Source organism: Rutilus rutilus, assembly GCF_951802725.1.
Source record: "Rutilus rutilus genome assembly, chromosome: 22".
Lineage (NCBI taxonomy): Eukaryota > Metazoa > Chordata > Actinopteri > Cypriniformes > Leuciscidae > Rutilus > Rutilus rutilus.
In genome coordinates this window covers 7,403,746-7,420,647 of record NC_140227.1, presented here as the reverse complement: position 1 = coordinate 7,420,647, position 16,902 = coordinate 7,403,746, and the positions used below count along the sequence as shown (strand labels likewise).

Here is a 16,902-nt window from a genome sequence, read left to right as displayed (position 1 = left end):
CTACTACTGATTATAACATTTCAATTAAGTGTACATCTTGAGACATATTTTAAAATGTATTAGTGTAAGTTGTCAAACAGGCATTTTAGTCTGTGATTAGGTTTAAACCTTGTCTGTGAAACCGGCCACGTGTAGCGTAAATGTATACTATTACTGCAGAAACTGCAGTGTGACTTTTATTTTGACAACTTCCGCTTTCACCTGGAAGTACAACAGTAAATGGTTCGCACTTCGCAGACCACCTTGTGCTGGAAAGAAGATTCACAACAAACATTCGTGATTTAAGACCTCAGCTGATTAAACTTTACTAGAGATTATAAGGGCTGATCAGTCGTTCAGCTGACATGGTAAGCGACCGTCTATAAACTTGCAGACTAGTCAAACTAGAAGCTCAGTTCCTGTGTTTAGTAGAGAAGGTGTAACGTTAGCTTACTGGTCTGCATTCTCGAGCGCGCCCTAATGTAACACCTTCTAGCTTTGCGGTAGACGTAGAACCGTGTTTTAATTAATAATTTACTTACTGCTTTAAACATAATATCTGTTACAAACCACTACAGAACCCACTGATCTATATATGAATGTAAATAAGTTAGATATATATTATAGATCAGTGCTACAGAGTAACGTTACAGACACATGCGATGCGCTTTAGTAGTCAACAGAATATGGGGTTTCAATTCAATGTCAGCTAAAGAGAAACAATTTAACACTTTTATTGTACGCTATATAACTTATTCCCATTTCTAAGAAATAATTAAAAAGATGAATGGTGCATTGTTCACTCCCTTACGAAAATTAACAATGGTTTTGTTATAGTAAAGTGTAGTAACCGTGATTCTTTTTTTTTTTTTTTTTTTTCGGTGGATTGATTACTATTTGTTTTTCAATTAGGCTATTACCCAGGGGGCAAAACACCTGTTTTTTAGGAAATCAGACATGGGCTGCTGTAAAAGGTTGTCATATAAAAATGAAATCTATGATGTCTGAGGATCACAACCTGGGTGGACAACCCGGTCAACAAGCTGCTGGAAACTTGTAATTAGGGTCAAAACAATGCTACCTCAAATTCTGCTTTAACTCCCCGGAATCACCCAAACATGCTAAAAAGGTTTAATTATATTCATGAATCCTGAGCCATATCTCCCTTATACGTTATGCTAGAAACAAACTGAGTGGAAGATAAGCTTTCATCTGATACCTTGATTGTACATGTAATTAGAATGTAAGAGTTAACAATGCCTCTTAATTCATAGGTAGGCAAAAAAAAAGAAAAAAAGATTGAACATTCCATTTGTAATCGGTAGCATTCTTTTCCCTTTGTTGTTGTTAAAATAAACAAATTACCATGTGAAGTTAACTTTTACTAGATGAAATCATATTTTGATCATTTTCACTAACCAGACAGTCCTCATGGCCCATAACACATTTAGAGGGAATTCAATTTCAAGCCTATAATAGCCTGTCAATTCAAACAAGGTCCAAGAAAGAAGTTTACCATTAACTGGTGTTAATTGTATACAGCTCTGTTTCTGTAAGTACAGTATATCGTTTGCATATTTATACAATATCTATTATTTGTATTGCAATGTCTAGTATTTCTAATAGTCTTTCACAAGTGGGATAGCTTTATTTATTCTATCGAAATAAAAAAAAAGGATTTGAGGATTTTGGGTTAGGCTGGTTACTGTTCAATCCAGGTGTTTGGAGTGTGAGACAAAGGTACTGACAACTAAATGTTGAAAAACTAAAACACACAGGAGTCATGTGTGGAGTAGGTTTAAAAGTATTTACTGATTAAAACTGTTACATTAAGTAGCAATTTGTAATAAAACAAAACAAAAAAAAACGATTAATGTAACAGACAAACATTACAATTCAGGGTGATAACTAATTTCTGTAATAATGTTTATACAATTTGTTTAGCTGTTTTCGGAGTCACTGCTGCTGTCGCTGCTCTCTAGTGTTTCGGCATGCTGTATCCTACTACATTTGGTTGCCAACCCCTGGCAACGGCATCCTATGTAGCATGGAGCAGTTCTTCTGACAACCTTTAACCAGAGATGGCCACAAATACATCAAAAAGTATTTAATTACAAATAACAAATACTTACTCATCAAATGTATTTAAATAAAATACAAAATACTGCTGTGAAAAAAGTATTTAATTAAAATACAAGTAATTTGTCATTTGAAAATACAAAAAATGTTTACAGTCTTCTGTAAGTGTGGCGTTAGATACATGTAAGAGTCTAGAATATTGCAATATCATTGTTTAGTGCAGAAGATGCGCTTTTAACGTACATGTTGCCACATACTGTCATAATAAAAGATAATTACGCATATAACACTATACTTGTATTATATTACACAAAAACTAGTTAACGCTGCTGTGAGGGTGTTTCTAATAGCGCGGCTGTGACAAAGTTGACAACATTCTCTCTTCCGACTGCCATTATCTATTTTTTTATTCTTTTTGAAAGTTGTGAAAACGCTGTTGTGGCGTTTTTCTTTTGCGATTTGAGCAAATTGGAACACAAAAAATATATTTAATGTAGTCTTTCATTCACTGCTATAGAAGTTAACCCAACTATGATGCCTTACACTTCTGAGAAACCCAGAAATGTGAACAGGGTCAATAGGATGTGTCACATCACGTGATTTACTTGCCAAAAACTGTGATAGGCAATTTGGTAGTCCTTTTTGTATTTTATGTCTATGGTCCTAGGGATAGGTCACCCAAAAATGAAAATTAGCCCATGATTTACTAGTAATAGAGGGGGGTAGTAATAAAGGCCTTCTGAAGTTTGTGTAAGAAAAATATTCATATTTAAAACTTTATCGACTAAAATAACTAGCTTCCGGCAGACGGCCAACGCAAGTCGACTCGCGCCACAAGAGTAACACTCAATACTCCACACCCTCTACAGTGTCCAGAATGAAGGAGTTGGCAGAGTTGTCATCCATATCTTTATTAACCCCCCAGAGCCTGTGGAGCACTTTTATGATGGATAGATGCACTTTTATGATGGATAAATGCACTTTTATGATGGATAAATGCACTTTTATCATGGATAGATGCACTTTTATCATGGATAGATGCACTTTTATGATGGATAGATGCACTTTTATGATGGATAGATGCACTTTTATGAAAAGTTTTTTACTTACAGAAACAGAGCTGTATACAATTAACACCAGTTAATGGTAAACTTCTTTCTTGGACCTTGTTTGAATTGACAGGCTATTATAGGCTTGAAATTGAATTCCCTCTAAATGTGTTATGGGCCATGAGGACTGTCTGGTTAGTGAAAATGATCAAAATATGATTTCATCTAGTAAAAGTTAACTTCACATGGTAATTTGTTTATTTTAACAACAACAAAGGGAAAAGAATGCTACCGATTACAAATGGAATGTTCAATCTTTTTTTCTTTTTTTTTGCCTACCTATGAATTAAGAGGCATTGTTAACTCTTACATTCTAATTACATGTACAATCAAGGTATCAGATGAAAGCTTATCTTCCACTCTTTTGAAAGATGTGCTCAGTTTGTTTCTAGCATAAAGTATAAGGGAGATATGGCTCAGGATTCATGAATATAATTAAACCTTTTTAGCATGTTTGGGTGATTCCGGGGAGTTAAAGCAGAATTTGAGGTAGCATTGTTTTGACCCTAATTACAAGTTTCCAGCAGCTTGTTGACCGGGTTGTCCACCCAGGTTGTGATCCTCAGACAGACATCATAGATTTCATTTTTATATGACAACCTTTTACAGCAGCCCATGTCTGCTAAACCCCCTTTGCCCCCTGGGTATATCTCAACAGCTTTAAAACTACTGATATTTATACAAATGTGTTTATATGAAAGGTTTCAACCCTAAAATTATGTCATAGTACTATAGGCTATATAGTTTTAAATGTGTTGTTATTAAGACACCATTTTAAATAGTTTTCTTTAGTCTGTTCATTTGTTCAGACAGTTGCACCAGCTGACATTTTGGGGGTTTAAGATAACTAAACATTAAATAATATGTATTATTTAAATGTACTAAAAATAATTTCAAACTAATTAGGCTTTATAGAATAAAGTGATGTATGTCATGAATATAAAATAATTTTAAAAGGAAATAATGCATTTGGACACACAAATATGCACGTCATATCATTGACCCAGTTACCATGGTTTAATAACCTTTTTTTGTGGTTAATTTTCATAAGGGTTGTCAGTAGATTTTGGAATTGACACCAGAAAAAAAGTCTAAAATCTAAAGATTCAGATTCACCACCTTTACTGGTTGATGTCTTCTCTCCTAGCTCCCGTTATCTTTACTGAAGACAGCACAGAACCACCCGATGGTGAGTATGAGGCAACTCACATTATGTTTTGTGCAACTTTATCATAGCCATGTCCTTGAGTAATACCACATGCCATGGTCTTTGCTGTTTTTGGAATATAGCCTAGTACAGTAGCAATACCATAGTACATGTATATAGTGATCATTCAATATCGAGGTAGTCCACAAGTCATAATGTGATTTAAACAATATAAAAATAAAAGAGTACTTGCTGAATTCACTGAAAAACTATACTACCTAAAATCATGAAAAGCCAGCCACTAATCAATCAGAAAAGTCACTGTTACCATGGGAATGGAAATTCTAGCATTGCATTGGCCATCCACTCCCATAAAGCATTGAAAATGATGTAAGGCCTCCCATCACTCTTAATCAACTAATATATCTGAATATTTTACAATAACCAAATATATTGTCAATAATTTAGTGTTGTACCATTACCATTCTTTTTCAAATCGAAGTTTGCATTGTTTTCTGGTGATTCTGGTTGGTTTAGTTAAAGGCTTAAAACAATTAATTGAATATTTTTTGGTGAAAATGAGAAAAAGAACCCCTGAAAAGGGGGCATTCAGTTTTATGCTGTTTTATAAGGGAAATTAAACCCAGCTAACATAACCAATAAAAAGTAATGGCAATTAAAAAGTTTACCTGTTTCTTAATTTAGTCTGTTTTTGTTTTCAGCTGGTGGAGTTAAAGAATGGTGAGACGTACAATGGCCATCTGGTCAGCTGTGACAACTGGATGAACATCAACTTGAGAGAAGTTATTTGCACTTCAAGGGTAATTAAATCTTCATTCCTCGAGATGAGGGGTTCTTTGAATATTATTGATTGCATAAACATGATTGAGCGATTATGGCATCTGTGTGTGTGCTGAAATGTAAAGGTTATTTCTGCCTGCTGATTTTGATTTGCAGGATGGAGATAAATTTTGGAGGATGCCGGAATGCTACATCAGAGGAAGCACCATTAAATACTTACGAATCCCTGATGAGATCATAGATATGGTGAAAGAGGAAGTACAATCAAAGGGACGCGGCCGGGGAGGCATGCAGCAGAACAAGCCACAGGGAAAAGGCAGAGGAGGTGGACCTGGAAGAGGTGGTGGAACCGGCAGAGGTAAGACGCATTTCAAAGCCCTTGTTAAAGGAATAGTGTGACTTAAATGTTGCGGTCATAATTTCTGAAATGCATACACACTAGTGATGCACGGATCACGGTAATATCTGCATTGATGATAAATGAGATAAATCATAATGTGTTCATTTTAATAAAGTCAAAATCTCATTTCACTGTAAAATGCAACAAACGTGTTTCACTGTTTTACTTTCATTTTCAACAACAACGTATTTTACTTCAGTCAACCAATCCAACATATTAGAGCCCTGCACGGGCCAAAAACTCCAGCCCTAACCCGGCCCCAGCCCGACAACGGCTGCAATTTTTCAGCCCGAACCCGACCCGAGACCAACATCAATATCACTTTAAGCTCTCTCTGACGCGCGCTCTCTGATGCGCGCTGTCTCTGCTACACGCAAACACACGCACGTCACACGCTAAGGTAAACTTTTATTATAGGCCTGAAACATCATGCCCATGAATATTGAACAGACTGTCCATTAGAGAGAAGCATAAGCATGCAGTAGAGAATATAGCGCTACGGGATCCAACCGCAAAAATAAGTAAATAAACATTGCTTTGCTTTTAAGTAACTAAAGAACAATGTTCAAAACAATGTTCAAAAATGAAGAACTCTTCACCAACTGGCTAATGTTACATAATATAAAAAAATAAAAATCCAACTTCTCTCTGATCCTCTGCATGGTCAACTGTCACCTGTTAATGCACGTGAGTGACGCGTGCATATATGCGTATTGCGTTTGTGTTGCTTAGGCGATGTATAATATTTATAATATAATAAATATAACAATATTTCATACACACTATGACGTGTGCTTTGCACGTATATTATGGGCACAATGAAAGGAGAGAAGCTAAATAAGCCAGAGCCCGATCTGTAAAAAAAAAAAAAAAAATGGCCCGAGCCCGGCCCGAATGGGCTTAGCGTGTCGGGCCCCCAAACCTCTACAACATATGCCTAGAGCACCTCCTAGTGGTCATTACATAAAACACAAAGGAAATAACCTAATGAGATATTGCTTAATAACTTAACAGATTTAACTAAAAATGTACACAAGCATAGCAGAATTTATTCTAAAAGAGTGCTTTCCAACATAATGATGGAAATAGAGGGTATGCGCGTGACGTCACCCTCGACCGGAGTGGCAAAGTGCCAAAAAGGTTGAAAATATTAAATGAATAAAAAATAATTATATTTTTAATATTTTAGTTAAAGGAACCGTATGTAAGATTGTGGCCAAAACTGGTACTGCAATCACTTTCAAATTACTGTAGAGCGGTGTATTCCCTCCCCCTCCCCCCTGACTCGAGGTTGCCAGATATGCTGCAGGATCCAGCAGGAACGTTTGTAGCTACAGCTGTGGCAGCTAGAGTTGCAGAGCTGGCAACCCGGATGCCGAAACACTACTGACTTTGTGATTGGTAGATAGGTGGAGGGCGGTGCATCAGGCCAAAACACAAGATGACAACATCAACATCAGTTGAGGGCTGCAACTATCACTTTTAAATGACAATATCCTGGCCGGACTACTGTTGTCAGTGATATAAGTATTTGAAATGAACATGATTTCTTAATGTCTAGTGACATATCAGGGCCATTTTATGATTAATTGAAATACATTTCTTACATACGGTTCCTTTAAATTAGAGTGACCAACCCGCAAAACAGAGCACAAAACTTCGTATGGCTTAATTTAAATTGATGGGCTCGCATACCCCTGTCATTCTGCGTGAATCCAAATGTTTCCTTGGTCGTGGTCGCGATGTAACATTTGCCTGCTAACCAATTCTTTATTTTGTAAACAAACTTGTACTTCACTCTTATCCTATAGGGGAATTATCACCCTACGTCACACGGCGTCACGCAGGTTCTACTGCGCATGTCGGGACCAAAAGACAACATCCGGAAAAATGTCGTGTTGTGCAGTCGGTTGCCAGAATCGTAAATCTGTATAAAAAAGGTTTTAAATCGAACTATTAGTATTATTCTTATACGTATCCATGTAATGATCAGCTGTTAAACGGGTCTTTCTGCAACCACGATGCGCGCGCATCCCGGATGTTCCAGTCCTTCGGATGAGACGTAAAACCGAGGTCCTGACTCTCTGTGGTCATTAAAAATCCCAGGATGTCCTTCGAAAAAGAGTAGGGGTGTAACCCCGGCATCCTGGCCAAATCTGCCCCTTGGCCTCTGTCCATCATGGCCTCCTAATCATCCCCATACACTGATTGGCTTCATCACTGTCTCCTCTCCACCGATAAGCTGGTGTGTGGTGGGCGTTCTGGCGCAATATGGCTGCCGTCGCATCATCCAAGTGGATGCTGCACATTGGTGGTGGTTGAGGAGATTCCCCCCTTCCATATGTAAAGCGCTTTGAGGTCTCAGAAAAAGCGCTATATAAATGTAACGAATTATTATTATTATTATGTTTACAAACCTATAATTGGTCTATTATTCACATAAATAAAAAAATAAAAAAATGAATATGTGCTTATGGTAGTGGTTAGTCACGTTGACCGCCCCATCTGTACGTTTGGGATCGTTTTACTTTAGGTGATGTTAATTGCAAACATTGCGATTTTTGTGTTTTAAAATACAATACAACAACGAGCACCATATGATACCATTTACGGTGCATTCGGTCTCCATGACAATATATGAAAATATACTGCCAAATGTAACTACGGCGCACTCGCTTCATTTTATCAAATGATCATATTTACATCGATTAAGTTCACAATACTACTAGCCTTTTGTTTAGACTAATAACCTTTTCATTCGAGCGAGGAAGCTGGCGTTTTGAGTCAACTTGCAGTTTTAAAGACCCCTGTGGTACAAATCAAGTTTTTAATGTTGTTTATATGACTATGTGGTGTTTTTAAGATGCTTTAAGACAAACCATGAGCAAATTCACAAGTCAACACAATTGCAGAGTATTTTCTCCTTAAAACTGCAGTGAACTAAAGACTCAAATTCGGTTTGAAACCGCTGGTGTTTCTGACGCCACAAATACCATCGTAACCGATCCCATTAAAGTCAGAGCGGGCTTTAGCATATCTTTAACTATGTTACCAGGCGGGGGAGTCTCACGAATTACGTATATGATGTATATTACGATGTAATGATGAACATGCATGTCTTTCTCCACTGACGTTCAAAGTTGTTCAAAGCTTTTCAAGGGCTTTTAGAAGGCAGCTTCCTGACTCTGAGAGGGCGAACGGGAACATGGTTTGTGTAACATTAGCAACACATTATTAGCTGTTTGATAACATAGTCAAGCTAAAGGCTAATCATATTAATTACCGTTATGTGTCTGACGTTGTAGAGAGCGATACATAGACTGAAACGCATTACCATTCTGATACATCGGTTTGTGTACGACCCTGTAACTGAATGATGATCGATCATGGGGATTCGTGTAAATTAAAATCTCTAGTTTGAAGGGAGTAAAGCCTGTGTTTTCAGGCTATTAAGGAAATGTAATTTTGAACTTTTACTTCTAATAAATGTTAATTTAAAGGTGCATTGCACAAGTCTCTGAGTTTTTGCAGAACTATGCCCCCTTCTGGCAACACACGAAACTGCAACCAGAGTTGTGCACGCGGTTACGTGGAGTTTGCGTTGGGGTTTGGGATGAACTAGAAGCCGGTCTCTTTGAATCCATCTTCTACTTTTGCAAAAGTCGCTTGAGTTGTCTTCGCTGATGCGGATAATGGCGGCGAATACACAAACCTGCCAGACATAGCCAGGTGAGCGTGAACGCGCATGACGTCACGCCCAGTCGATTCCGTCCCGAATCCCTCTTATTTATTTTACTGTACAGGATTATAGAGGCAATCGCAGTGATCATAGAAGGGCTCATTCAGCCCATCAGGCAATTGTTTAAGCATGTATGGGTTAGAAAAATGGGTATTTTTAACATGAAATGTTGCGCAATGCACCTTTAAAAGCAGCCTACTTAAGTGTAATATGATACCATATCACGCTTAACACACTGAGAATTAGAATATTTGTAATGTGACGAGCGGGTGCAGATATCTAAATCAGAGTTCATAGGTTAAGTTGGGAAACAGTGGATTCGGGGGACGTCAACTGTGCATCTCTAATACACAATTGACCGACTTTTTTGTTGTCTTTTTAGGTATTTTTGGTGGCCGTGGCAGAGGCATGCCGGGAACTGGCCGTGGACAGCAACAAGACAAAAAGCCTGGTAAACCACAAGGTGTGAATTTTTTTTATAACAGATCCTTCCCTTGTGTGCTGGTATGAGTTTTACTCCTTTTAGTCACAAGAGCACCTCTTCAGGTCTCTGGATGTTCATACATTAAAGGGATACTCCACTTTTTTTGGAAATAGGCTCATTTTACGTCATATCATTACGCCTGCTGCACTCATGGTACGGCAACAAAGTTTGATTATTACGCAGGAATGAGAGTATAGTTCCTAGCCACATCAGCCTAGAAAATCGCAACTTTACATTTTCCGTCGGTCTTAGTACACGATGTAACTACAGAAGAGTCAAGTTTTAAATAGGAAAAATATCAAAACTCTGGTAATTTTTTTGAGAGAGATGCTAATGGTCTTGTCCGATTCAATGATCTATGCTAAGCTATGCTAAAAGTGGTACCGCCAGACCCGGAGATCGGCTGAATGGATTCGAAAACGGTAAAACTCAACTGTTTAACTCTGGGGGAGTTGTAAAATAAGACAATGCAGAAAAGCAGAGCGCATGTGGCGGAAGACAAAACTTGTAGTCCATTATAACATCTACAAAGACAGCCTTCATGCTTTCAATATGGAACTAGGCAAAGCTAGACAGACTTTCTTCTCAAATATTATAAACAGCAATTTAAACAACACACGCACTCTTTTTGCTACTGTAGAGAGACTGACAAACCCCCCAAGCCAGATTCCCAGTGAAATGCTCTCAGACAGCAAGTGCAGTGAGTTTGCTTCTTTCTTCTCTGAGAAAATCAATAATATCAGAAAGGTGATCAGCACATCCTTGTCTTGCGCTGGGGTCAGACAGATCAAACCACCTGAGAAAGTAGTTACTATGTCTGATTTCAAAGAAATTGATGGCAAAATTTTGGAAGAAACCGTACAGCACCTTAAAACATCAACCTGCGCTCTTGACACACTTCCCACATCGTTTTTCAAAAGTGTGTTAAACAGTTTAGAAGCAGATCTTCTAGAAGTGGTAAATGCTTCACTTCTCTCTGGGAGTTTTCCAAACTCCCTAAAAACTGCAGTTGTCAAGCCCCTCCTGAAAAAGAGCAATCTGGATAAGACCATATTAAGCAACTATAGACCGATCTCAAATCTTCCTTTCATAGGCAAGATCATTGAAAAAGTTGTCTTCAATCAGCTGAACAAATTCTTATGCTCGAATGGATACTTTGACAATTTTCAATCTGGTTTCCGACCGCACCACAGCACAGAGACAGCGCTCATAAAGATAATAAACGATATTCGCTTAAATACTGACTCAGGCAAATTATCAGTGCTGGTACTACTCGACCTCAGTGCTGCATTTGACACTGTCGATCACAACATACTTCTGGACAGGCTGGAAAACTGGGTGGGGCTTTCTGGGATAGTCCTAAAATGGTTCAGGTCATACTTAGATGGGAGAGGTTATTATGTGAGTATAGGAGACCATAAGTCTGAGTGGACATCCATGACATGCGGAGTCCCTCAAGGCTCAATTCTTGCACCACTCATGTTCAACCTGTATATGCTCCCAATGAGCCAAATAATGAGAAAGAACCAAATTGCTTACCACAGCTATGCAGACGACACACAGCTCTACTTAGCCCTATCGCCCAACGATTATAGCCCCATTGACTCCCTGTGCCAATGCATTGATGAAGTAAACAGTTGGATGTGTCAAAACTTTCTTCAGTTAAACAAAGACAAAACTGAAGTCATTGCGTTTGGAAACAAAGATGAAGTTCTCAAGGTGAACGCATACCTTCACTCTAGGGGTCAAACAACTAAACATCAAGTCAGGAATCTTGGTGTGACACTAGAGTCAGACCTTAGTTTCAGTAGTCATGTCAAAGCAATAACTAAATCAGCATACTATCATCTGAAAAATATAGCAAGAATAAGATGCTTTGTTTCCAGACAAGACTTAGAGAAACTTGTTCATGCTTTCATCACCAGCAGGGTGGATTATTGTAATGGACTCCTCACTGGCCTTCCCAAAAAGACCATAAGACAGTTGCAGCTCATACAGAACGCTGCCGCCAGGATTCTGAGCAGAACCAGAAAATATGAACATATCACACCAGTCCTCAGGTCTTTACACTGGCTCCCAGTTAAATTTAGGATTGATTTTAAAGTATTATTACTGGTATATAAATCATTCAATGGCCTAGGACCTCAATACATTGCAGATATGCTCACTGAATATAAACCCAACAGATCACTCAGATCATTAGGATCATATCAGCTTGAAATACCAAGGGTTCACTCTAAGCATGGCGAGTCCGCTTTTAGCTATTATGCCAGCCGCAGCTGGAACCAGCTTCCAGAGGAGATCAGATGTGCTCCTACTGTAGTCACATTCAAATCCAGACTCAAAACACATCTGTTTAACTATGCATTTACTGAATGAGCACTGTGCCAATGTTCGTCCGACTGTTTGTACTGTATTTTATTTTGTATTCTTCTAAACTGTTTTAATTATTCTTATTTCTTTTTATTATTTTAATTTCTTCTATGTAAAGCACTTTGAATTGCCATTGTGTATGAAATGTGCTATATAAATAAACTTGCCTTGCCTTGCCTTGCCTAAAATGAGCCTATTTCCAAAAAAAGTGGAATATCCCTTTAACATCATCATTTTCTTTAGAGGCTCATTTACAAGCCTCAGTTCGTGCATCAAACTGTTCAGCAACGTTTTGTGTAACAAGTTTAATGTAAAAGTCTTTAATGTCACGTGAATTTTTACCCAATATCTGATACTTATTGTCATCTACTTTTTCAGTTTGATCATCAACCGAAAAGAAGTGAGTTTATTTTGGAAATGGACGTCCTGGATCTCTGAAGGTTTTTAATTTGGGCAAGCTGATGTAAAGATGCTTTTCCATTTTCTTCAAACTGTTTTTATTTCTGTTCACTCACATTTTGGTGCATGTTTTCACATTTGCTCTTAAGTTTGTTTGTTTTTGTTTTTTTTAAATACAACCATGGTGTAACTTGTCTTGTGCACTTGTGAATAAACAATTTTTGTTAAATATTGCAATTGCTTTTAATATGTGTGTCAGCACTCCATTACATAAACAAATGGAAACAAGTTGCATGTATTAAACAGTTCAATCTTTGGTTCAAACTGTTGAAAAACTCTTGGCAAGCCATTTTCATGTTGGCCTTCCAAAAATAGTTTTTAATATTTCTTTGCCTTAGGTTTGGAGATCTCTAGATTGGTAAAAACACATTATTTTTGGGAAGCCAACATGAAATTGTCTTGCCAAGAGGTGTCTCTTTGAGATTAAACTGAGATTAGCAGAATGGATTTTTTTTTTTTTTTAGGGTTACCACACTTTTTTCCATTCACTTGTGATTTAAAAGATAAGGATTTTTAAAGATGATTTTTACATTTGATATTGAACTATTCAGACCGATATGTGAAGCACTTCATTTTTGACAAAAAAAAAAAAAAAAAAAATCTGACTCAGATTCAATATCGCTCACTAATCAGACATTGCCATGACTCGCAAGCTTGACTTTACACAAGCAATGTGTATTTTAGACCAAAGCATAAAAATGACACCGCTCCTTGCGATTATGACATTAATACAATGTCAGTCCTTGCTTTGGTTTGTCAGTACGCAAATGTTCGAATGCACAGAATTGCTGCGCCATAGGAATTACATTTAAATTAAAAGTGCTGCTTCAAGTTGAACACACCTAATATCATTGTTGGAAGAAGCACATGACCCTCTAGCATTATTATAATCCATCCATCCAGTCTCCTAAACTGTTTATCCTCTGTAGGGTTGCTCAAGCTTCTCAAGCTACAGGCGGAACATTGGACTTGGACAGACGGCAATCCATCACAGGGCTCACACACAAATTCACACCTACAGACAATTTAGTCTATAATTCACTTATGTCTGGATTGTAGAGGAAACTGGAGGACTCAGAGGAAACCCTTGGAAACAAAAAGGACTCCTGGCTCAGACAGGATTTGATCTGTGCAGTGCTTCCCACAGCCTATATATATATATTATATAAAAAATCTAAAAACTTTGTGTAACATTTTATTAGAATCTCTTTGTTTTATAATTAGACTTAGATTAAGATCTGATCTCAATGGAGGCAAAACTTATGCAGAAATGCATATAATCCTTCATCAGGATGAAAACAAAAGTAGTGACAGATCTTTTCCGTATTTTGATGTTCATTTGAGAAACGGTTTATCGGAAAACAAAAATGTAGGGTAGGGACTTCTTGCATTCTATGCATCAGTTGTTGATTTGGTTTTGAGATATGGGCAGATATCAAAAAGTTCTAAGGCACAATGAGTGCTTCTCAAACAGGACGCTGCATATAGTATGTCCTCCTCAGCATTAGACGTTAGAATGAGACGGTCTAGTAAGTGCTTATGGCTGTGTCACACATATTCCCGCCCCCACAGTCACGGCACAAAAATACAACTAAAACTTAATTTTGGAAAAATACTTAAATATCTTCATATTAGCCTAATTGGCGTTCTATTAATGCAATACAGTGAATGACAATCCTCTGTGGTCTCAGTGGCTTACATTACTGGCAGTTTAGTGTTAAGTGATTACACTAAAACAAAGGATTAAACTCTGAAAACATTATTTTTGTCTAACATTTCATAATGAATTCAGACAAGCTCACTGCAGACTTGTTTTCCGTCTGTTCTTTTTCGTGAATTGAAATGTGTGCAAAGGATTGTGGGTGAGATAAGGACACGATCGGATACACGTGATGCATCTTGCAAAGGGATGCAAAAGTAAGGCTGCTTTCAAGGATCCTTCAAATTGAGACGGCCTTCAGAGCCGCTTGATGACGTGGCAACCGAGATATCTGGCATCATTTCGTTTGAGAAGCACCCTATGACAACAGCTGATTCAGCCTTCATCCGGGGGTGCTGCTATTTTAGGTCAACATCTACAGTTGAATCTTCAGTTCCATCTAGTGATTGTTTTTCAATTAAACCACATCGGAAGTCATTTAATTTAGGCCGCATGTCAAACTCCACTCCTGGAGGGCCACTGTCCTGCAGTGTAGCTCCAAAACACCTGTCTGGAGGTTTCTGGTTCAGGTGTGTTTAATTAGGGTTGCTTCTAAACTCTGTTGGAGTGACACCCCTGATTTAGGCGATAGGCCTGACCCAAAACAGATGCAACATGGTCTCAAGTAAACAGCACAAACCTTTATTTTTATAAGTTCAGTCATTTTCACAACATAGACAGTTGATTTGGTAAATTTCACCACTGGACACTTTAACACCAAACCCCTTATTGTAAGTACAGTACATTTACTACTGCATATTAGTGTTTTTTTTTCCTTGTACATTACACTCAAAAATTCAAAAAAAAAAAAAAAAATCACAATGGAAAGCATGAATAGAAATAATTCTAGATAATAATGTAGGAAATGGAGAACAAACTCGTAGTGATGATAAACTGATCTGAACGTGGAGCGACTACTTTATATGGTGAGTTGTGATGTTAATAAAGATTCAGTCATATCTTCTCACTTCTGATTTCCAGGGCCACGAAAGGGTCTCGCTAAGGTCCTCTATCTATTGTATCGTCTGCTCATTAGTCCTGAAGGAGAGGGTCCCACCTACAAACAATTTGTCCAGGGCCCCACGGATTTTAGCAGTGCCTCTGCAGAAAACTTTTGTTTACAACATGATTTGAGGTTTTAAAGAATCAACAGCATTTGCCACAAATACAGTCAAGCTTTTGAATCTCAGCAAACCAGCTCTACGGTAGACGTGACAGTCAGTCTATCTTCCTGCTTTGGTTTACAACAGTACATTTCAACTAGGATTTAAACCACTTGATCACATTTCCATCACATCCTACAAAAAATGGTCTGTTTATGTTAACAGAATGATAAATAATCTGCAACACATGAAAAGGTATTTTCTTCAATATTGCTCTGTAATAAAGTGACATTCATTCACAAGCAGGCATACACAACAGCAGGTAAAGAACACCCTTTATATCCTCTTTTTGTATTTTTTCTTCTTAATATCACCTAGATTTTTTTTAAAGCCTAGAATTGATACAACACAGTTCACACATAAAACCAAAGACTCAAATATATGTACAATAAGTGTTCACTAAAGGAAGACAGAATAGCAAAGGAAAGATGCAGGAATAATCAGGGAGGGTCTTACACATGTAAACGTTAATACTTGTCATGGACTTTTTTTCTTTTTTTGCAAACGGATTTTTCATTATAGTTGCAGGTGTGGTATTATACAGAGCCACATAAAATATTTCCTAGGACACACCAGTCTAGAAAGTCTTTATGGGAAATTCCAGTCAAATCTCAGACATTTGCTAAATTTCATGAGCGTACAAGAGTGTTATTGATAGCAAGTAGGTTGAGCTTATGGCTCTGCTATAATGAAATTACAACATGGCTGCAAATCAGACTCTGTTTTTGACTAGACCTAATGAAGCATTTAGAATGGAATCACTATTTGCCTAGATGGCTTTATTTCCTTCCATGCAAATTTACATCAAGGAATGTTTGTGTATGATATCTGGCATTCAGTCCCGAGACTGAAATTACATGAGGCAAGGCAGTAAACAAGATACAATGTCACAGATACAAATAAGCAAGGTTGGTGACTCGCACTGCAAAGAATTACCATGAAAACAGCATTAATTGACTTCTATAACTTTCTTTATATTTGACTGAATTGGTCATTTTCAAAAAACAAAAAAATAATAAATAAATAAAAAAACATTTTAGATATGTATCTCTAACATTATAATTTAAATACTGAACTGTATTCATTATGTACACTTCTGGAATAAATATACAGAAATCTCTTTTTTTTATATTTGTTCATAAATAAGGTTATGTAAGAGTACAAGAAAATAATATGAAGTGAAATGAAGGCATCGAAAACGTAAAAGATTACTGATTCTGTGTGCTACACCAATCTTGGTCCTAATAACACACCCCTAAAATTTAAACTTCATTAAGTCTTTAAAACACAACACAGGCTTAATCAAGCCTAATCGAATTCTTAAATGGTGCTATGGCTTTCCTTTTAAAATGTAATGGATTGCAGGTTGAATGAAACCATGTCAAAGCTTTAGGTGTTAAAGTGAGACATCAGAGAGGAGAGGGTGTGGCCAGAGGAGGCAGTAAGGGGAACTGAAGGTTTTGTTTCTTG

The 16,902-nt window shown here is 37.4% G+C and overlaps 1 protein-coding gene across 1 annotated transcript; it reads left to right on the top strand.

The window, feature by feature from the left end:
- Positions 1–131: 131 nt before the first annotated feature.
- lsm4 (LSM4 homolog, U6 small nuclear RNA and mRNA degradation associated) lies at positions 132–12,747 on the top strand. Its single transcript, XM_084395754.1, has 6 exons — positions 132–347; positions 4,315–4,356; positions 5,037–5,135; positions 5,272–5,473; positions 9,637–9,717; positions 12,490–12,747. Exons 1-6 carry the CDS (start codon positions 345–347, stop codon positions 12,492–12,494), a joined length of 432 nt encoding a protein of 143 aa, XP_084251880.1. The 5' UTR covers positions 132–344; the 3' UTR covers positions 12,495–12,747.
- Positions 12,748–16,902: the final 4,155 nt, after the last annotated feature.

Excerpts from the sequence above, each read along its gene's own strand:
- lsm4 (XM_084395754.1), top strand. Across the intron at positions 4,357-5,036 it reads CAGCACAGAACCACCCGATG|CTGGTGGAGTTAAAGAATGG; the intron begins GTGAGTATGAGG and ends TTTTGTTTTCAG. Across the intron at positions 5,136-5,271 it reads AAGTTATTTGCACTTCAAGG|GATGGAGATAAATTTTGGAG; the intron begins GTAATTAAATCT and ends TTTGATTTGCAG.